The sequence below is a fragment of the Centruroides vittatus genome, unplaced genomic scaffold (assembly GCF_030686945.1).
Source record: "Centruroides vittatus isolate TY-2023 unplaced genomic scaffold, ASM3068694v2 contig_884, whole genome shotgun sequence".
Classification (NCBI taxonomy): Eukaryota; Metazoa; Arthropoda; class Arachnida; order Scorpiones; family Buthidae; genus Centruroides; species Centruroides vittatus.
The window spans coordinates 911,764-934,849 of record NW_027122576.1 but is presented as its reverse complement, the minus strand read 5'-3'; the positions used below and the strand labels follow the sequence as shown (position 1 = coordinate 934,849).

The window sequence follows — 23,086 nt, the reverse complement described above, 5'->3', positions numbered from 1 at the left end:
ATAATTCTAATGTTTTTTCCTAAAATATAAAGTTTTTGTACAGATAAATACAATATCTAATGTAATGGAAGTTTATCAATAAAGAATATGTTGAGGTGAAACACAAGTACAGCACTAAATATTTATTAAATAATCATTCCTACTAAAACATCTTACCTCCCCAAATATCTTAATATCTCAAAGAAATGAGCAGATTTAGGGAATGCACAGGACACAGCTGCACCCCCCTCTGAGGGTTTTTCTGAATAAAGCTGGGTAACTTATACCTTATAAAATCGTTTATTACCTATCATTTCCTTTAGAGGAGATGCAGAAATGTTTCTGGATCTGCTATTGCCAAGAGAGCAGAAAAAAGGTGGATGAAAATACTATGCCATTCAGAAAACTCTTTACAGCTATCTAAACAGAACACGCATAAATGCAACTATTATACAAAATAAAGAAATAGAAACACTTATTTGTCTATAAAGAAGAAAACTTTAACCAACATTATATTTGATAGATAAGTATGCCTTTTTCAGAAAAGCTTATGCTTGTTCTGAATTTCTGTGTTAAGAATTTATCTAAAATATACAGTATAATTGCAGTAATGCAAAGTCTCTGTCATTTCCCTAATCAAAATATTGGACTTTTTCTAAACCCTACATGTGAGGTTTACATGTAAATTTGAATTATATATGATACAGTATATCCTGTTTTAAGTTGTTTAGGCTGCATAAACTGGTTATATTTTAATCAAAACATTTATTGTACCTTTGAATTTCTTCAAATCTAACAATATCTTATGCTATTGTCTATTTAGTACTTGAATTGAATTAAATAATAATAATAATAAACATTCCCTCTATCAATATGTGACTCCCATTAATCCAAATTACTACTGGTCTAAATTAGTTTGGTGGCACAGCTTAGCCTATATGGCTCTTGTGCCAGTAAACACCAACTAACAAACCTTGATTAATTCAAATTAACATCACTGTACTGTAAATGCAAAATTAAAATTTTTAAATAAACAACAATTAGTAGAATTTGAACACATAAAAATGAGTAAATGAGAGAGAGAAATTCAACAGACAACACTTGGAGCTATGTAAATATATTTAATAGAATATTTTTGGTATTGATTTTAAAATTAAATAAATTTGTGTGTAAAAATAAAAACCACAATAAAAATTTACTGAAAAATATTTTTAACTAGAAGACAAATACAAATTTTGGAGTCTTCACAACTTGTTCTAATTATATCTCAAGAATAAAATTTTTGGAATCCACAATTTTTGTGGTCTTATCTTCTAATTAAAAACATTTTTTAGTTGATTTCTTATTTAGTTTTATAAAAAATCTGAATTTTCCACTTAAATTCAAACAAAAATTAAACATTTATTTTCATGTAAAAAATATGAAGAATGCTGTTGTAGATTGTTATATTTTACAATATATAAGAAAAAGTAATGAATTTTCTAAACGGTCTTCAATGGCTTAGTACAGCTAACCTGATTGACTGACAACTAACTGATAACATTAAGTACCATAAATAAGACTACAATTACTTGAAATTCTAGTTTTGACTGACATTAAAAGGATATATTGAAACAAAAATGTCTAACTTGAAGATTTCTTATTATTATAATAATAATAATAATAATAATAATAATAGTGCAATGTATTCTACTCTGTTAATACTGAATTCTAGCACCATGCCAGATCAGGAACATAGCTGCAGAAAAAGCCAATCTGTTTACATGCTATTCATTTACATATCTGTGTTTAAAAATTTTCTGATTGACATGTGTTTAGTATGGTGCTTTCTGTAGTGTGATATGTCTGCTGTTGTAAAGTCCTATATAGTGTTTGTGTAGTGACTACCTGTACAAGAAAAGACTAATGGCACAATAATTACCCTATCTATTTATCACTATTATTAGAAATTTAATAATAAAAAGTTTTTCACTCAGTGTATAACTGAAATACCAAATTCCAGTAATTTAAATTACTAAACTGAGCAAAGAACAATTAAAACATTTAAAGCACTGGTTAAGATTGATAACAATTGCGCATTATCATACACATTGAGATGACAGTGCAAAAAAGACATTAAAATTGCCTGTTTTTCTGAAAACAATGTTAACTATGTTTTGGGAGAAGTAATTCTAACGACATTAAAGCAATTTCTGCAATTGTAATGAAATGACTATTATAACTTTCTAACTATTGTGTGTATAAAAGAAAGATAATAAATATGTCTTGTAAGATGAATAATCTTAATATTACTTTCATTTACAGTGAACTTAAACGTTTACAATAAATTTTATAAAATGATCATAAAACTATGATAATCAGTATCTTTCTAAACAATAAATTTATATTAAATAATTTCAAACTGAAATTTATTTTATAGTAATAGTAAATTATTATATAGAAATCTGAAATATTTTTTACTTTAAATTAATAATTGCTAATAAACATTTATAACAAAGTTAGAAAAAGTATCTTATTTTAAAAATAGCTTGTATTAACATCCTTAACATTTAAAAAATGGATTATAAAGAACCAAGAATATCCACAGGATTTTGTTTCATGGGGACAAAACAATCAATAACTTTCCAAACCTGGTATATATTAATTTAAACACATACAAGACATCTGCACCAGCATATCTCAAATTAGTAATTTGAGGTATGCTGATACAAGTGCCTTGTATGGGACAAAACAGTTTAGTGCAATCAACAATGATTTGATTCACTAAAATCATGTTCCATAAACAAGCTTGCTCTTGCTTATATAATCTTTCTTTGTGCAAATAAACAGCATGAACAATAAACATGTACGGTACAAATAAATAAATAAAAATTTCAACTATAAAATAATGTGGCACATTTCAAACAGTACAACTCCTGAATGGTACTTTAAGGAGAATTAAAGGGTCCATACTGTTGCATACACACTGTGAATAGTGTAACAACTATTAAAATAAATTTACTCCTTCAAAATACCTTGTTTTATGAATTTGTTATTTGGAAAATAAAATATAAAGCAAATACCAGGAGTAAATAACCCTAATGACACTTCCCTGTGAGCACTCTTGTAAGGAACAGTATTTAATGCCTATCTATTCTTAAAAGTTGAAACTGTTCTTGGAAGATAAATCATCCCATTCCAAATGAATAACAGCCTTTAATCCATTAAATACCATTATTATAATTTAATAAATTTTTTAGTTGCATTTAATTATAATTACTTGGATTAAAAGCTCTTTGTTTACTTTATTCTAGACAAATTTCACCCTTCTGCAATTCTAATTTAATTCAATAATACCAAATAAATTAGTGAATATGATGACTACAAATATTTAGGATCACTTGGTTTTATCAACTGCATCTAAGTGTTATATTTTCTTTCTCAGTAAATCTTAAAATACATAAAGTAAATTAACCCAAATCGTAAATTAATCAAATGATAACACCAGATTCATTATTCAAATAATTTGGCTGATTAAATATATAGATAGAAAGTTATCTGGTCCAAAAGTGAAGATGCAATGGAAGTCTAAGTAGTGTAATTGGCAAGCAGGAGTCAGATCTGATATCTTTTTTGGACTAAAAAAAAACAAAAACAAGAACTTTGATCAAAGATCAGATGCATAAGAAGGGATTTTAAATTTTAGTAATTCTATTCAAATTATATCTATCATCTATTTTATATTGTTACTCTGAATTTATAATTGACCTTTAAGTGAAAAGAATTTAAACAATTTTTTTTTTTTTTTTTACATTGTACAAACTAACAAACCAGTATAAAATTCTTTTATTAGACAAAAGAAATATTAAATCAACAAATCAATTGTTCTTTAAGAAATTTACTATTCCAAAATGAAATTTTACAGCTATAATATTGATTGAAACAGAAATTTTTGAAACAAATTTTTAAAAATATTGATAAAATTACGAAATAAAATGTAAGTTATTCCAATAAAATATTCAATTTTTTAAATATGCTCAAATAAATAATAAAAATTATTAAAAGCAGTGATGAAAATCTTAAAATGAGTTGTATCCATGTAGAACCAATAAAAATGCAGCAATGTACAAAATTAACATATTAATATGCACAAATATCAAGTTTTTTCTATTTTTGTTTGTTTTTGATGATAATTTAATATATGATTTACATCTAGTAAAATTTATTTTAATAACTTTAAAAATTTATAATTTAACATATTGATTTACATTGAAATTGCATGATTTAAACTATATTTGAAAAAGTAATAAAATTTTCCTGATTATCTTGGAAGCAAAAACAACTCAAATATAGTATAAACAGTTATTTATTGTGACATCATCACAATGCTCAAAATTTTAATAGTGTCTTACCCCTGTACATCATACTTCTCCTGTTAACAATAAAGTCATGCCAGTCATCTATCTGACTGCATTTGGGAGAAAACTTTTGAACTAAAACAACACGATTGCCGGTCCAAACTAGAAGTTCTTATATAGTTAATCGGGACCTCCTGCCTCTAACCTTACCATATCTGGTGTCAATTTTCATCTATCTAACTCCATTCTCAAGACTAAGGATGGTCAGACAAACAAACACACAGATGCAGGTGGGAATTTATAGGTTTGTAATTTTTAAAATTGCAGCCCAACTAGAATCTCTTGCAATTCTAGTTACAGGTTTGAGTTATTTGTATAAAAAAGAATTTTAACTATACACAAAATGAAAGTTACATATAGAAGTTTCGATAATTTATAGAATAAGATTATTTTTTTGGAAAAATTAAGATAAAAGTTTATATAATTTAGAGCGTATCAATTTCACAACTTGCAAGTTATACTATACTCCTACAATATTGTCAGATTTTCATAGTGTTGCTAAATGAATACATACATCATACAATTTATATTTACCGGAGAACTAGTATAAAGAAAATTATAGTAAGAGTATGAAGAAATAGATATTCTTTATTATTGTTTTTACAGTATTTGTTATATTTATATTCTAAACTTTGACATTGAATGAATGACTATTCCATGAAAATTTATTTAAATTTAATCTATTCAAAGTGTTGACTTTATTTGTTTTTTAACTTAAATTATAAGAACAGTTGAATAAAAACAAAAACACTTTAATTATTACTCTAATGAGAAAAAAGTTTATGTACATGATGTCCTGAATTAGCTATATTTATGTTATCTAGTTAGCATCATAGGCAATTTGCCTAGGTGAAGAACCACAAAAAAAGGGAAGCAAAAAAGAAAACACTATGAATAAAATAGCAAAAGTTAAGTTTTGGCAATATATATTTAGGCCCTATATAATTATTTAGATGCATCAAAATATTGCCCAGGGAACAAGTCATTCAAAGCTGAAACTAATCTTAACATTAATCAATATCACACCTTTACATATTACGTAAGACAAATATTGAAGTGGATTGCATTAACAATAAAGAAAGCGAGACCTTGTTGACCACCTGGAGATCTTTCATCACCAACCTTCCACAACAAGGTTACACCCAAAATTATATACAAGCATATAATTAAAGTTATGCCATTCCTGCATTATATAACACCTAATGCAGTTTTTCTGTTGATTATTTCTATTCTAATTTTGAGTTATATTTTATATTAAATATTGTTTATATAACTTCACATATAAACTAAGCCAAAAAAAATTGTTTCTAATAAAGTGTTGTCTAAGGAAGGTGTGATATTGATTGGTATTGCCTGGGGACAAATCGATTCTAAATCTGGCACTTGAAAGAGAAAATACCACTTCTTTAATTTAAAATTAAGTAAAATTCGCTACTCAAGAAGATTACATAAAATCTCTAAATATTAATACTTTACAAAAAAAAAATCTTGAATCCTTTTGACTAGCTATTCATCATAATATTTATTTCCACAAATTTGTTCATATTTCCTAACTTTCTTGCATTTAGATTTGATTAAATAAGATCCTAATAAAAGCTGTAAACTGTTGTATATGTTATATTAATGTATATGAAAATAGGCAGCAGTGGATTCATTCAAATTCATAATTTGAGGCCGAACGATTGACAGACTAGATCAAGCTATATTAATGCTACTGGTAGTATCAATATAGCCCGATATAGTCTGTCAATCATTTTGCTTTAATCTAATAATCTGGTTTATGGGTGTTTATATCTCTAATTTGAATGATTAAAAATTCAATCTAAACTAGCTAAAAATTGCTTAAATGATCAAACATACACTAAACAAAGTAATAAAGCTAGCTAAAAATTTATATAATTCATTCATCTATTAAAACTTAAAACAGAAAAAGAATCTGAAAATCATTACCTAAGAACAAACGCATTTTGTTATTATTAACAGTGGGTTATGTTTAAGTGTATGTTTACATGCTGATAAAAATAAAACCACCATTAAAATAATTTTTAAAATTCTAATCTATTTTCAGTTTATTTGTTATTTATATAAGTTGCTTTAAATAAAAATTTTGATAACATTTTTGTTCTTTATTTCTGCTACTATAGAAACATGAAAGCATTCTCCAAATTTGAATTCTTACTAAATTAAAACTTTTGATTCTTTTCCTGTTGTAAATCTTAAAGATGGGAAAATGAATCCAGAAAAACATTTAACTGTTACATATGATTATATTTAACACATTTTGTTAATTTAAGTTTTAGAAAAAACTGCCTTTATGTTTAAGATTCTTGAATAATTTTGTTTTTTTTTATAAAAAAAACTCAAAATTATTGTCAAATAAAAAAATTTGAATAAATGATTTTTGAAAACAAAAAACTTAAATTACTTACAAAATGTTATATTAATACAAACACAAGTAATTCTAACATTTTATGTTAACACCAAACAATTGCAAGATTACATCGGCCTACATTATTGCTACTAATTACTAATTAAACGTCGAGTAATTTGGCCTAGAGGTAGGCATTAGGTGCAATCTATAAATCTCAAAATCATGTTTATGGCTATTTATATTTACATTTTAGCAGATATAAGTATGCTAATTGATGTGAGGAAAAACTTTTTTTCTTCAAATTAAAACATTAAAAATATAGAAGTAAACTGGAAATCAAACTTTATTTAATATTAATGCCACTAATTAAAACTGATGTTACAAACTTACAGAATATAAAAATTATATTTAAAAATAAGAACTAATATGAATTATTTCCATTAATTATTATGAAATTTTTCTATTCTCCATTCTACCTTGTAAGTTCTTTTTGCATTTTTAAAACTATTCTTTCAAAGTAATATCACTTCAAACATTAATTTTTAATTGTTTCCTATAATAAAATAAAAAATACAGATAAGTTTATTAAGATTTGTATTTAATTTTGGTGAAAAATTATGTTTTTAAGTGAATCTGTGAATCTAATAATCGAATCAACTGAAGGCATACTTCAATCGTCTATTAATACCGAATGTATAAAGAAAAAATTCAATTTAGTTAGTGACAATTGTTTACTAATTTACAATATCACATATTATAAATTAGTAAATGCAGTACTAAGAAGAGATGACCATATCAATTCACTTAGCAAATAATATATCAGAAGCCAATCTTTTATATATATTTAAAATAAATTCAAAATATTTTAAAATAATCATGTTTAAAAATTTAATAGAAATAATTTTTCTTGTAACTTTATAAAGTATAATTTATTGAAGTCACCTGTCTTAATATATTGAATGAAAATTTGGTTAACACTAATATTAGTAGTTATGATTAAGCAAATAAACAGATCTTATTATAATTAAAATAAACCAAATCTCTAGCATTTTGACTTATTTTTAAATAATATTTACATAAATGTTTAAATATAATTATTATTTAAATAATGTATAATTGTGTATATATATATATATTATATACAAATATGATAAAATAAATAAACAAAAATATACAATATAGCAATTTTACAACAAAATAATAATAATAATAGTAATAATAATAATAATAATAATTTAGAAAAACTTGGCAATATGTAATAATAAGCTGCATTAAAAGTTAGTTTCATTTTTAAAATTAATAAAAATCAGTACATTAATTTATATGATTGGATGATTTCATAATACTTAGTCTCAAATTACAATAGTAGTACTAGTAGTGTTGAGTGTCATGTGATAAATTTATCTAACTGAATCTACAAATTTGTACTGTACCATGTAACAGTCCTGTTTCTACTGGAAAACTTGAAATTAGACAGTCAGTGAAATCCTAATTAATCCACTGGTAACTTACGCATTTGTCATTCATGTTTATTTCAAAATTATGGAAGTAATTTGATTTATCTATTTCTATTCTATTTTTTATAATTATTTTAACTTCATTGTGTAAAATTATTTTTATATGCCATTACAATATAACAAAACTATGCTGTTAATATCAATCGAAATTTTAAGTGTTGTAAATTATGGCGCAAGTCAACTTTTTATGCTTCAAAATTTTTAAAAAACTATGGTTCGAATTATAATTATAAAATGTTTACCACTCTGTGGTAGAGATCAGAGTAGAACAATATCCCTAACAAATTACTGTGTGCCATCTTATTTTAACTCTAGCAGGCCACCACAAATATTTTAAACTAAAATTTGTTTGCTTAACTTATTTAACAGAGAATATGATGTAAGTGGTCCTGTTGCCTACATCCCTTTTTGTATGATTATATATACATATATAGAAATATATTACAGGTGACATTTCATTGAAAATTGTGTTGTGCTAGAGTATATAGTATCCTGTGGCAAAGTGATATATCATTTCAGTTTTACCTTACTGGTAACCTACAATATGTTGGGAAGCTGACTTTTATCTTGAGTAAAATGTAATCTAATCTAACAAAAAATTCATTTCTGACATCAACTATGGTTTTAAGTAATACAGAATTATGTAAAATAAAATTTTGATTTTGACATGCTATCATTAATATATAAATAAAAACTGTTCATTATTACCATTTAAGCAATTATAATTTAAAGTAGTAAAAATATTTAAAATATCACACTTCTCATTAAATGAAATATTAATTTGTAAGTTTAGTCTAAACTTTATTATTAGTTTTAAATTCTCGATTTGCTTCTATTAGTTTGTAATTTTTTCATATTTCACAAAAATACTGATGTTAATTATAATTAAAATCCATTAAGCAATAGACATTTCTTTCATACTTTACTCTCAACTTCTTGACAAATGCTTCTGAGTAGACTTTTCTGTCTTTTTCTAATTTTTGCTTTCTCCAATTGTTCATTTTCCTTATCCTCCATTTTAAAGCTAGGTTTCTTTGAAACCAACACAAACCCTTTGAGATTCAAGAGCGTAATGGGCTTAGTAGTTGAAAATGGTACGACTGATAAAACATTGCTCTGTTTTATGTCTGACTGTATTCTTGGCTTCAGCGAATTTTTGCTTGATCTTAGCAAGACACAAGGTTTGTCCGAGAGATCACTTAGAGCAGACTGTATTGTGGGTAGATGCGGATTACTCAGGTTTGATAAAGATGACACTAAAACAAATGGACGGATCTGTAAACGACTTCTTGATATTGCATCTTTTAGATTCCTTAATTTTGTGGCTAACTGTAAAGCCATGTCTTCTTTTGCCGTTGAGTATGGATTTTTCCCTGAGATCATAGTTAAAAGACAATGATTTGATTCTATACCTAACAAAAATAAAATAAAATTATTAAATATCAAATATTTTGGCACAGGATATTAAATTATATATACTTTATGGATTAATATAATAAAAAAAGTATAGACTTTCAGTATATACACACACAATATATTTATATTATATATAATTTTAAAAAATTATTGATTTTATTATATGTATCAAAATTTTCATAATTTAAAATGACTGGACTAGGTTAAAGTTTTTCAAAGTGCAAACTCATAATATATAAATATACGTTGCAGATTTGGATGGTCTAATATTCAATAGGGCTAGTCAGCATAAAAGATAAAATTGAAGCAACTGATAAAATTAACAATGCAAATCAGACACTCTGAATCAGATTTGAAACTATTTGTATCAGTTTTCACAACAATACGATAACTTTTACATTACTAGATAAAAATCAAGAATACACACACAAACATCAATTTTTAAAATATATTTTTTGATACTGCAAAAAAAAATTTTGACAGTTTTTAAAGTTTAGAATTTCAATTCTGAAGGATTTTAAATATTTAATTCATGTAAAAAAAAACACACATAGCTACCACAATTCACTTATTTCTCTGCTCTGTATGTATTTTACTATATAGATGTAATCTTCAAGTGCTATATTTTTCATTATCTATGTCCACGTATCAAATCACGTATTGTAATAATCAAGCATAAATGAAAACTTTGTAACTATTAAAATGCCGAGGTTGTTGTGTACTTATGTTTAATATTTTGCTAAATTTCATAATTATTAAAATTTGAAATTTTCAGCAAAATAATGAATTTTAAAATCAAAATTTGAGCAGAAAATATAAATTCAAAATTACACAGTTATGCAAAATTTAATATATGTTATTGTTCAGGAGTAACCATTAAACAAATAGAAAAAAAACATTTTATAAAACATGAAGTAGCTGATTATACTTAAAAGTTTTAATATGTCTTCTGTAATGGCAACAGCATTTTTATTTATGCATGCATTTATTTAATTAGAATATGCATTCATTTGAATAAAAAATGTGTTCATTACATTAGAATTTATTTAGCATCCAACACAAACACATTATTTCATTAAAGGGGTCAACATTTTATTAATGTTTTTAAAAGTTATTATTAGATAAAGTTTTTTGAGACTAATGTCCCATCATCAGTATCTAAACAAATTTACAAGACTGAATTAATGTTCTAAATCAAATACAAATGCCATTCTTTTCAAATTTCACCTTTCTAACATTGGAACCATCAGTGTTGATAGAAATTTGAAGAAATTTTTTCAAACAGTCTCAGTCCTAGTCTTTACAAAATATGTCCCTCACATCTTACATTTGAAAACTACAAATTTCAATGTTTTTCATTAACCACTGCAACTTCAAAGACTAGTAATGTTTAGTCCATTCACAGGAACATTCTGGGCATTGCTAAAAATATCTCTGCTGATTGTCTTAATCCATTTTTCTTAAGCCCAGTATCAACCCTTGAGCTCAAATATTCAAAATTGGTAGGGGGTGATGGTAATTATCAACTTCTCAGTTACTCCTTACTGGAATGTTCTCCTTCTCATTAAGTATAATTGTGACCTCGTGACATTTAAGTGCAGCTTATTTATTTGAGAAAGTGTATTCTGTCAATTGTCATTATCTTGCTCTTTCTGATGTTCCTATATTCCTGCCTTCAGGAAACATGTACTACTTATATAGCAAGCAAGGTTCTAAGACTCACTTCTAGCCACTGGAAACTATTAACATGGCTATTTTGTTCTTCTGGAATGCTGTCAGAAAACTGAAAAAAAGTGCTGTTTCTCATTCTTCACTAGATTATACATCAAAGTGGTCTGATACTGATAAGCCTCTTCTTAAAATGCTTCTGCACTATTTTTCAAACCTTGTAATCATTGTTACCTTCTTATATTCCTTTCTGAGGTTTTGTTGAAGTATTTGAGAATTGCATAAGTTCCTTCTAGAAACATTGACATTATGGAAAAACTTATCAGAGTACTGGAATGTATGGGAAACTTCTAGGATGTATCTGAGTTCTCTTTCCAAGTTCTCTTTAGTGGAGGAATATTTATATGCCCTACTGGAGTCCATTCAAAAGGTTAGACATGAGTCAGCCCAAGCCAGAAAGGTCTATGTCAGATGAAACAGATGGAAGGAGACATGTGAAAGCTGACACATGGATCTTATCTCATTCAGCAGCTTTATTTTTTACATTTTTAAAATGTTTTTATACTTTCTTTACCATAAGTAATTTTGTTTTATTTTTTTTACAAATTTTATTACTGTGATCTGTGTCAACTCCCATGTCTCTTCCACCCATTTCATCTGACATATAGACTCCTACTGAGACTGACTCATATCTAGTCTTTTGCTGCACAGATTATAGTAATGACCAAAACACTCATTTTGTAGTTGAATGAGTCCTGTGAGAGCCAATGTATATAGGAAGGTACCAAAGTTGGTTTCCTGTATAAGGTCATATTTATCTTGTTGTTGCCCAAATGTACTGTATATATATATCCAATAGATAGTATCTGTGTACTTGTTCAATCTCTAACTTTACTCTTACTTTATTCTTGTTGGTAAACTCTATACATTTCTGTCTCATTTCATATGAGTAGCATGTCGTCCATATGTCTGAACATAGCCAAAATGTATTTGCTATACTCTTACACTACCCTGGTCTCAATAAATGTCAAATAGATCTCTGCAAAATCCCCTGCAATTGGAGACCTAAAATGGTCATTTCTCTTGACTGGAATAAATTTTCCTGTTAAATGCAAAAAACGTGAAATAAATTATTCTGTGAACAAACCTTGAAATACTTTTGTCCCACCTGCTACCCAAGGTGAAATATTTCAATCTTAATGTTTAAGCATATATTCCCCTCACTTGAGTGTTGAAAATAAATTCTTGTAATTCATCACTGTAAACATCTTATACACTGCAATGGGTCCAAATCTTTATTTTCTGTACCACATGATACAACATAAGGTTCTTGATCAAATGAGCCTTAATAACTGTAGCCAGTCTTTCTTCCATCAGGAATACAGACAAAAGAGGTTTCTCCACCACAGAATAAATAGTCCAATTGATATTGTAGGTCTTTGGAAACCCAAATAATCTGGGAGCAACAATCTAGTCAAGAGACAAAACAAATTATGAAGGAAGATTCTTTGTGTTACACATTACTTTATCTCTTCCAAATCACATTGGAGTAGGTCCATAGAGAGTTCCACTGTCCCCGTACTTAGCAAGATGTCAGTGAAACTCTTTCAAGTATTTATTTCTTGTGATAATCACTGGAATTTTGTCTTTATATGACAATGTGATTGTGTTTATGATCAGTACAAAAAGAAGTTTCAATCATAAAATACTTTGATAATTTATTTTCAACATATTTAGTTAATCTTTTTCTTATAACCAAATGAAAATACCAGATTAACTTTAAACTAGAACTAGTTGGCAAGTTCTTATAAGATACCATAAGAGTATTTCTCTCTTAAACCAGCCTGAAAGTCAAGATTAGACAGAATCCAGGTAAAATAATTGACATGTCTGCATGGTAAGAAATTGAGGGCTTTTGTTTAGATATGGAGTGGGACTAACCTCTTAAAACCCAATCTATTATTAATAAGCCAAACAACTCCATATCAATATTTTCTTCCAGAATAGTTTAAATTATTACTTTCTATATTAATTTACTTTTTAAATTTGATACAAAATAGTGGCTTAAATGTGGCTACAATGGCTACCTTTAATCTAAATTATAAAATATTTATTATATTAATTAGCCAAGTTCTAGCCTGAAAGTTAATCCATCATCATTTCATTACTAAAATAATTTGGTCTTTATTGCCTATATGTATTTAATCTCTTTTCACAAGCTACTTAACATAAATAATAATCAAAAGCTTAATAAATAACAAATTACCTCCAGCAGTTTCTAGAGGTTGAGCAAGGAAAAAGCACCAGTTAAGATGACTCAAATGCCACAGAAGTATCCATCCAACACCGTTTTCTTCTAAATTTCCAAATCTAGTCAAAATATAAAAATTAGCAAAAAATATTCAATTTTTACTTGTCCCAAATTGATATAAACAGTTTGAACAGTTTCTGAAATGTGATTATCAATTATGTCAGTAACTTACAATAAAGAATACTAAGCCATTGAGCACCAGAATTCTAAAGCCATCTGAACCCTGAGATACTCAGGTTTCAAATGGCTTCAGAATGCTGATGCAATAGGGGAAAAAAGTGAAATCTACTCCGCACGCGGCGCTAGTATCGACGAGGTTGTAAACAGACTAAGCGATACGTTGTCGGTTCTAAAGTACGATTTGTTAATTCTTTAAACGAAAATCCAATAATTATTTTAAGACTGGGTAATGGCTGATAGAGGTTTTAACATTCAGGAATAACTAATTACTAAAGATGTTGTGGTAAATATACCCACTTTTATGAGAGGAAAAGCACAGCTGAGCAGCAGTTTGTCATCTCGAGACAGAAAAATATCTAGTAAAAGAATACATATTGAACGTATTATAGGAATGGCTCGTACTGTACATATAAAATTTTAAGGCAACACATGCATCCGGCAGTAACCAAACTTGGCAGTGAAATTATATTTATGTGTTTTATGTTATGCAATTTTAGACCATGCATTGTTGGCAGAGATTCTTAATTTGTTTCACTGTTAGTCTAGCTCTCTATTAATACCGTATATAATTTTTTTTTCCATTCTAGACCCTAGCCTAATTTAAGTTTTCCATCTATAGTATTTTTAAATTTTTGTCTGTTTATAAATTCTAAGATTAAGAATGTATACTATCATACACAGTAAGGTCTTCATTGTGGAACTTCAATTCAAAGTAATATAGTGGTTTTAAAATTTGTACTATAGTTGAATAAATACTTGTAAGCTAATAAAAGAATTTTAATCTTTAAAACAAAATCTCTTTTTATTATTTAAAAAAATTTACACTATACACCATCTAGAAAAATTTTACATAAACTCAAATTGTAAAATAACAATTAGCTCAATTATTCTATAAACTTAATGTTTATAAAACATTTTTTTTAAAAAAAGAACTGGCTTAATATGCTCATGGAAAAACATAATTAGTGTTTCAATCATGTCTGCAATGAATTTATTATCTCTTGGAATGATACAAACTTTGAAGTCACTTTTTGTGTAAATAAACAGATGAGCAACTTGTCTATTTGTCACTGCTAATTGTCCTTGGATTTGATGAAAATAATCATGATTCCGTTTTAAAGTAATTTTGTCATCAGTACATTCCAAATATGGTATCTTTAGCACATTCACAGGAAGTTTAAAACTGGAGTAAGGACATTTAACTTCTAATATTTTATCATCATCCACTAGCCCATCTGGACTTGCAGCTAAGAATGGGTATTTTGAATGAAGAAACATGCCACATTCTTTCACAGGAGTATTTACAAAAGAATATGTTTCAATTGCTTCTTTTTCATACCTTAAGCCGTGAGAAATTGCCTTACTTTTTATTGGCCTACTTGACAGTAATGAGCCACACAATTTTACTCTGTCTGTTGATTTTAATTTACAAACTTTTCCAAAGTTTGAAGATGTCAAATGCAACAAATGTTCCTTCTTCCAAACTGCACTTTTTCATTGTAATCTGGTCTCTTTTTCCAAATGTTTTATGTACTCCCTACTTGCTTCAGTTACATGTAAAGCACTTAAAAAACATTTCAGACATTGTGCTTTTGCAATAATCATGATCTGATTCTAAAGCCCTCATGTTTGCTGGTTGCCTTAATTGCAATATCGGTATTGCACAACCACTTTGCATGTTCATTGCCAAATTAATAACAAAGTTTGTATAATCAGGGATTGTACTGCCAGATGGTCTGGGGTCAAATTTTATGTCTTCCAATAATTTTCTTTTCATTCCTCTCTTCTTAAATAAATGAAATGGAAGCTCACTAGCCTTAACTGGGGAACCTTTATGTTGGCAGGTAGGCTGATGGAATGTTTGCAGAACCTGTGTGCATGTTTTGTGACACTTATATGTGCCTGTTCTTCCATATTCTTCTATTGCCAATAGTGTTACATATACATGTTTGCAATATGCTTTAGGCCCTTTACCTGCTGTACATTCACATATTACATTTTCTATAACCCCATCATCTGTAATTACTAAATCTGTGTAAATCTGTTCCCCTTGGTTAATTCAGATTTTACATTACCTTTAAAATATAAAAAAATGTTTCTCTTTTGTTCCTCTTATTATTAATAAGAATTCATTAAAATACATCTGCACAGCAGACAGTGGCATTCTTTGATCTGACATCTCCATGTAGGCATCAATTGTCTCTATAGTCAAAACTGGTATTTGTAAACTTGGAGAGAGATCCTTATATTCAGATGAATCAGGAAGTTTGAGTTCAGGAGAGCTATCACAGGATATAGAAAAATTATGAGTTTCCTGATTCCTCTCATGCCAGTAACCTGAAAATTATTGTAAACAAGTTTAATAACTAGTTAAGATATGATCACCAATATTTTATTTAGTTTTTTCTGTCTCATTGACAGGAAAGGCAAAAATTATTATTATATATTATATTCTTACCTTAATATATTACATATAATATAAAAATAAACAGTATAAGGTAACTGAACAGTATTGACAAGCACCTAAATATGGCATATATATAGTGTATGCCAGATTTAGTAAAAGAAAATGGGCAAAAATTCACTTGTACAAAAAGTTTATTGGTGAAGAAATTAGTCTTATTGCATTAAATTATTGAAACAAGATGACTTGTGACCAATAAAAAAGACATTTTGATTATATTTATTTTAAATACTCCAAATATTGTTTTCTCTTGGTAAAAGATTAAGATATATATCTCTTATATTGTCTTAGAACTTCATAGAAAGTAGTTTTGTTTGTATTGATTGTTCTAAATTACAGTGATAACCTATTGGTACAGTTAACATTTCAGATACTGGTATAAATTGGTTATAATATATCAGGCTCAGTACATGACCATATTCCAAAGGAAAAAAAATTTATTTTAATTAAAGTTTTGACCTTATGTATTGGTTAGACAAATGTGAAAGGAATCAATGACAACTTTACTGATCTTTAAATGTTTTTATCGACGAAAAATGTGCATTTTGTGAAATCTTATTCTTAAAACTTTCATCTACTGGTAAGTTACTTTATCATGTAATAGTTATAATGACTTGAAATTATAAATGTAATAATTAACGATAAAAATGTAGATGTAGATTATTTTAACTTACCTTTCTATTAAATCGGCTTTTCTACCAGCTAACTTGGCATTGTACTTTTTTAATTCTTCCTTTAATTGTACCGTTGTTAACCTTCCTAAAAAATATTTTCGTTCTTCCATTATTATAAAGTAAGCTATCCTTCGAACGGAACAGCTTGTTTACAACCGTATCGATATGCGCGACACCTATGTCACGTGATCACTTTTTTCCCCTATTATTATTTATTGATTTTATGATAATAATAACTGTTAAATGAGATTAGAAGCTGCATGTACAAGTTTCATATTTTCTATTTAGTAAAACTGCTACTCAGATAATTAAAAAAAAAAAAAAAATTCCAAAATTAAACAGTAAGAGTTTTTATTATTAATAATTATATGCATTTAAAATTAAATAATCTTATAAAATTTTAATATTTGAGTATCTATTATTATAAATCTTAATAATATAACAAATATAATGTTGAGAATACTAAAATTAAAAAGTTCTTGAATACATGTCTGAAATGGTTGATATAAAACAATAGAATTTGCATATTGTAATGAGAGATTGCTAATTTTGATAACATTAAATAACTGTTGACATCTGAAAACTAAGCTTAAATATGTAACCTTTTATACTTATAAAAGTTCACTTATTCTAAGCAGAACTTCAGTTATAGCTTAACTACACAGTGGATTCAAGATTTTAATATTTACCTTTAAGTGTAAGCTGGTTTTTTTTATAAATACTTATATCCAGAAATATTTATAATAAAGAGCAGCTTACACTTAAAGTTAAATATTCAGTTATAGTTATTGTCTTCAGGTAAATGCATTTTTAAGCTGTTTCATATTATGTTTCATTGGTATCAAACTGGGTGATACTGATAATATGCAATCATTTTAACTATTTCATTTACTTGCTCTACAGTAATTTTTAAGTTGTTGGTATATTTTACTTCAATTATACTTTAATTAATTAATTATAATTAGATGTATAACTTCCAGATTAATGATTCATCTTTTGTTTTAGCATGTCTTATTAATAGTCAATAAAACCAGAATTTCCATTTGCTTACTCTACTTCATTTTATCAGATCATCATCATCAGTATAGATGAGTCCCAAAAGTGATTACAATAAGCAAATTCTGCTGTACTTTGATTCTATAAAAACATGATTTTATTTTAATAAAATTAAAACAAGATTTAATATTACATACATGATTTAGTTATTGCAGAAGGTTTATTATACTTATCAAACAATGTTGAAAATGAAATTACACAATTTCAAAGTAATTTTTATTACTCAAAATATTCACTATTGACTTCAAACTTATTCACATTTAAAATAAAAGTATTTTAATCCCTATTAAAAAACTTTCACACTCATAGAACTCAAAAACTGATAACATTTTCAATAGCCATTTGGCTGAAAAATATCTTTTGCTGCAAAAATTAATCAAAATGATTGAATAAATGATAACCTATGAGGGGAGAATCAAGAGACTATGATGGATTGGAAGTGTTTCAAATTTAAGCTTCTGAAGTTTATAATGCATTTTTTATATGCTGCACAGTTGAGCATGTAGGAGAAGAATGTCTTCTCTGTTGATGAAAATGGATGTGTTTTTCAACCATTTCTGCTGGACTACACATATTTTAAACAGTAGTATGGGAAATTGATCAATGCAAACAAAAGAGTTTCCTGAATTCTTCATTATATAGTTGTCATGATCATTATTGGGCTGCAGAATCAAATTTGTTTCAATAATATGAGCAAAACTTTACAAAACCATCTTAGAATAATATGCTCATAATCTGCATACTTCCACGCTAATAAACTGATGCCAAGTTTGACCTCTTACACAAAAGACAATGAATTTTTTACTGGCAATAAATGTCATTTTACCTCTGTTCAATGAATAAATGATATTGAATGAAAATAATAATCTTATTTTGCTGTCAATTACCTGCATTATGCTTCATACAGAGACACAACACTACTGACTGGAAAGCAAAAGTTTTGTTTAAAGGAGTCTTGTATATAAACAACAAACCTTTTGCACCAATCTAATTATTTGTTACTGAACATCTTAAAATATTTTTCAACATATAATTAGTTATTGTATTTATAAATTAAGATTTACTTTAAACCCTGTAATAGTACTAAAATTAATCCTGTTTTGCTACAAAACTTTTTCTGTATACCAGCTTACAATGTAAATTTATTTGCTAACTTTAGTTAAACATTTTAATCTTTTTTTTAAACCCCATTCCAACTTTATGTAATTTTTTTAAAGTCTTAATTTAAAAAAAAATTTTATCTGCTGTTATATAATTAGATTTATTTATAACACATATATCTGAATAATAATTAAAAATTTCACTAAATAAATTGAATATATACATACCTATGCATTAATATTCCAGGTTTAGGATTGTTGCTAACAGTCATGGCCACAAGCTGGTCACACTGCATATAGCAATCTCCATGTAAGTCGACATCATCTGAAATTTCAGCCTGTAACGGATGATGATGAATAGCCGGATCCCATTCTGGCCAAGTTGTTACATCAGCAATAACGTTCAATACACACTAGATGTTTAAATTCATCATTTATTAAAGAATGTTAACAAAAAGAGAGAATTAAAATAAAAAAATGCTTCTTACCACTGTCGGAACGTTTAATCTTGTTGAACTGGCATAAACATTAATTTGAGATCCAAAAAATTGGAAAGGAAATGATCTTTGCCAGCATCTCAAACTACAATGATTATTGACAAGTGACCAACCTCTACTTGAACCCACAGGGCAGATCTAAAATCATTGAAGTAATAAATTTACACTTTGACTGTTTAAAATAAATTATGAATGAAAAGTTTATTAAATCATGAAATTAAATTCATATTAAAAACAAAAATTAATTTTCACACAGTTTTATATATTAAATATAAAGTTCTATTTTAATACTCTTTAATGATTTAATTCTTATTGTTCTTAAATTTATTTACAACTACTTATGTTCATTCTTTAATTTTCTAGATTCTGAAAATAAGATCCCAAACGTGTTTAAATTGACAGAATTCTTAATGAAAACCTAATTTTTATTGTTTTATGAAAAATGGATAATGATGAAATTTCAAAACTAGTTTATGTTGAAAATTTATTAACACTTAACACATACAATATTGAAATTAATTCTATATCATAAGTCATCAAGTATCAAAATGTAGGAATTTCTTAAAGAAATTATCTTAAAATATATCGAGTTGCGAAGAAAGGTTTTTTTCACATGATTTACACTGGTAACAGGTTCCGGATTTAGTGTTAAAATATATCATTATATACAATAATTTATAACTATATCTTGAAGAAATCACCAATAATATCATTCAGGTAGTCAGTCGCTAGTAGTAATTATGACAACTCTCTTGCTAGTCACCACCGTGATAAAGTGAGAGCTTAGCAGTTCCAATGAACCGTAGAATGATACATATACAAACATTTCTAAACTCGATATATTTGTAAAAAGCCAAACAAATACAGGCTACACATCAGGCTACATTTTTTGTTGTTATATTTAATTAATTTCTAAATTATTTGTCACTAGAGAGAGGTGTTAGGCACCATCTCTTATTAATTTAATAATTATAGTAAATTAAATCATTTAGAATATTGTGGAAAATTATTTACTTACCTCTCTTAGAGCTTCTATAATTTTGAAAATTTCAATTGTTTGATCCTAAAAAATAAATGATAATTTTAATTTAAATATTAGTATGATAAAAATAAATTTTGAGAATGTATAAACTGAAAACAAATGTAATGCTGAATCCAAAATCTAATAAATTTCCAAGAAATTTTACATAAAGTTTTTTATTATTATTTAGTGTTCAAAATATATAAAAAATATTAAATAAATGGTTACATAGAAGTAGTTATAATTTAAAAAAAAATTACATACTGCAATATAGGTAAAAAATTATACACCTATATTAAGTTTTTTTCATCTCTCTTAATTATAGGTTTGCTGTATTCTTACACATTTTAACTAAATAATCCTATATTTATAGGTATAGTACTTTGTTCAGCAATTAAAATATCTAAAGGTTAAAATGTACAATTTATTCAATCCTTTCTTCTACATATGAATTTCGGGTTGACGTGAAGTCTAAACCTGTCTTCAGTGATACATAATTTGTACATATTCATAAAAAAACAACCGTAGGTGGAGATTAAATTTCAAATACAAGTGTATATCCAGTGTTTTATGATTTTATTCATTTCTTAATCTCATGAGGATTATTGGACTTTACGTCTTATAAAATTTAATATTTTTTCCTCTTTATAATCTTTGTTTGTTTATATAATACAAACAAAGATTATAAAGGGGAAAAAATAGAAAGAAAGAAAACAGTCATGTCAAATAAAAGGAAATTAGCAAATCCGAAACGTTATGGCAATCTGTAATTTTAGATAATGATGGAAGACTAATTCACAGCTGCTATTAGTGTTGCCACCTTTACAAAAATCGCTGACCCGGACGGCAGGTCAGGTTTGTTCGAACAGAAGTTCCTGACACATGCGCAATGTCATTTTACAATGCAAAGAATAATGTGCATGCTGGTTCTAAATCAGTTACAGTTAGGGACTTGCATAGGAGTAACGTACAAGCAGAGGAAAAAAAAATAAAAAAAGGTCAGGAGGGCAGGTTGCGTGTCACACGTCAGCATGAACAGAGTAACATGGCGGAATGGCAGATGAGTTTCAGTGAGTGTGAGGTCTTTCGTTGTTCAAATGGTGTAAATTTATAACAATATTTGCAAGAACTTTGTTTCATCATAATTTCACAATTTCTACAAAATTCCTAGACAAAATTAATAGTTCACCTGGACAGTGAGTCAATTCCCAGTTTAATTACTAAAACTGTCGTTGTGGCATTCCATTATGTATTCTACTTGAAGATGATCATTAAAAATGACTGAAAATGTTTTAGTAATTAAACTATTGCTGTGTTTTAAGGTTGATTGGGTGTGTTTGATAATGGAAGACATTTGCCAAATCGAAGGTGGTAAAGACAAATTTAATAGAACATTTAAACAAAGAATGGAGACAAATAATGATAAATCAGAACATTGTAAAGATAATAACTACTGATGCCCTTAAACAATTTCTACTCATCAACTGAAGAGTGTTACAAAATGGACCCTGACTGAAAGGAAAGTGACTTTGTAAAAAAGAGCCTTAGACGAAGCCTTAGCACCTTATTTTGAAATTCTCAAAGGAAAGAAAAGCAAGACACAGCAAACAGCTTTGGATTCTTATTTTACTAAGGTGCATGATCCATAGTCTAGTCCAGTGATAGATAAAACTTTTTTAGGATGGACCAAAAAACAAAAGAAAAAATTTTGGTGGGCCAATATAAATTATTATAAAATGCAATAAAGACTCAAAGAAATATATATATATATATATTATAGTATACACAGACCATACACACATTCATTTGAGAATGTCTGGAATTCATCCTTATTTATTTCATAATAAAATGTATTTACTTTGGACTGATTTTATTTATACCACCTCCCACCTCCTCTAGGAATGCATCACCAGCATAAATTGAAAACAGCCTTTATTTATAAAAAAGCATTTAATCAAAATACAATCCAAAAACAAAAATTAGAGAAATATTTTACAGAATATTATCATTTTAGATTATCATTTCAAAACAAAAATTAATAGATTTTATATTATTTTTGTTTAACTATACAATGATTAATTCATGTCAAATATAGAACACTAGCAGATGAGCCTGGCATTGCTCAGGCAGAAAGTAACTGTAGCAAAGATTAAGATTATTAGATTATAGCCAATCTTACCTGTTTTCATCAAATGCAAAAACTATGATAACCTTACTTGAATAAAATTATTAATTTTAAATTCTAAAATCTAAGAAAACTTGTTTCGATTTCGAATTTGAAACAAATTCAAATATTCATTTCAAATTCATTTATTTTGGATTTATTGTTTTTGGGTTACCCAAACAGTGGAAATGATTAAAATATTTATTAATTTCCAAACTGTATACTATATGTGCTACTATTTACTTTCCTTTTTTATTATTTACACTTTATA

General features: G+C 27.1%; 1 protein-coding gene across 1 annotated transcript in view; it reads right to left on the bottom strand.

Annotated features, from left to right (window-relative positions):
- The window catches only part of LOC136983637 (uncharacterized), an 82,704-nt gene that overhangs the window by 45,940 nt on the left and 13,678 nt on the right, over nucleotides 1-23,086 (bottom strand). Inside the window, exons 2-6 of the mRNA XM_067280436.1 lie at nucleotides 20,649-20,693; nucleotides 19,622-19,768; nucleotides 19,362-19,546; nucleotides 13,615-13,718; nucleotides 9,186-9,676 (exon numbers count right to left, since the gene is read on the bottom strand). Of these exons, the coding sequence (XP_067136537.1) occupies nucleotides 9,186-9,676; nucleotides 13,615-13,718; nucleotides 19,362-19,546; nucleotides 19,622-19,768; nucleotides 20,649-20,693 (972 nt within the window). The remainder of the gene's footprint in view (nucleotides 1-9,185; nucleotides 9,677-13,614; nucleotides 13,719-19,361; nucleotides 19,547-19,621; nucleotides 19,769-20,648; nucleotides 20,694-23,086) is intronic.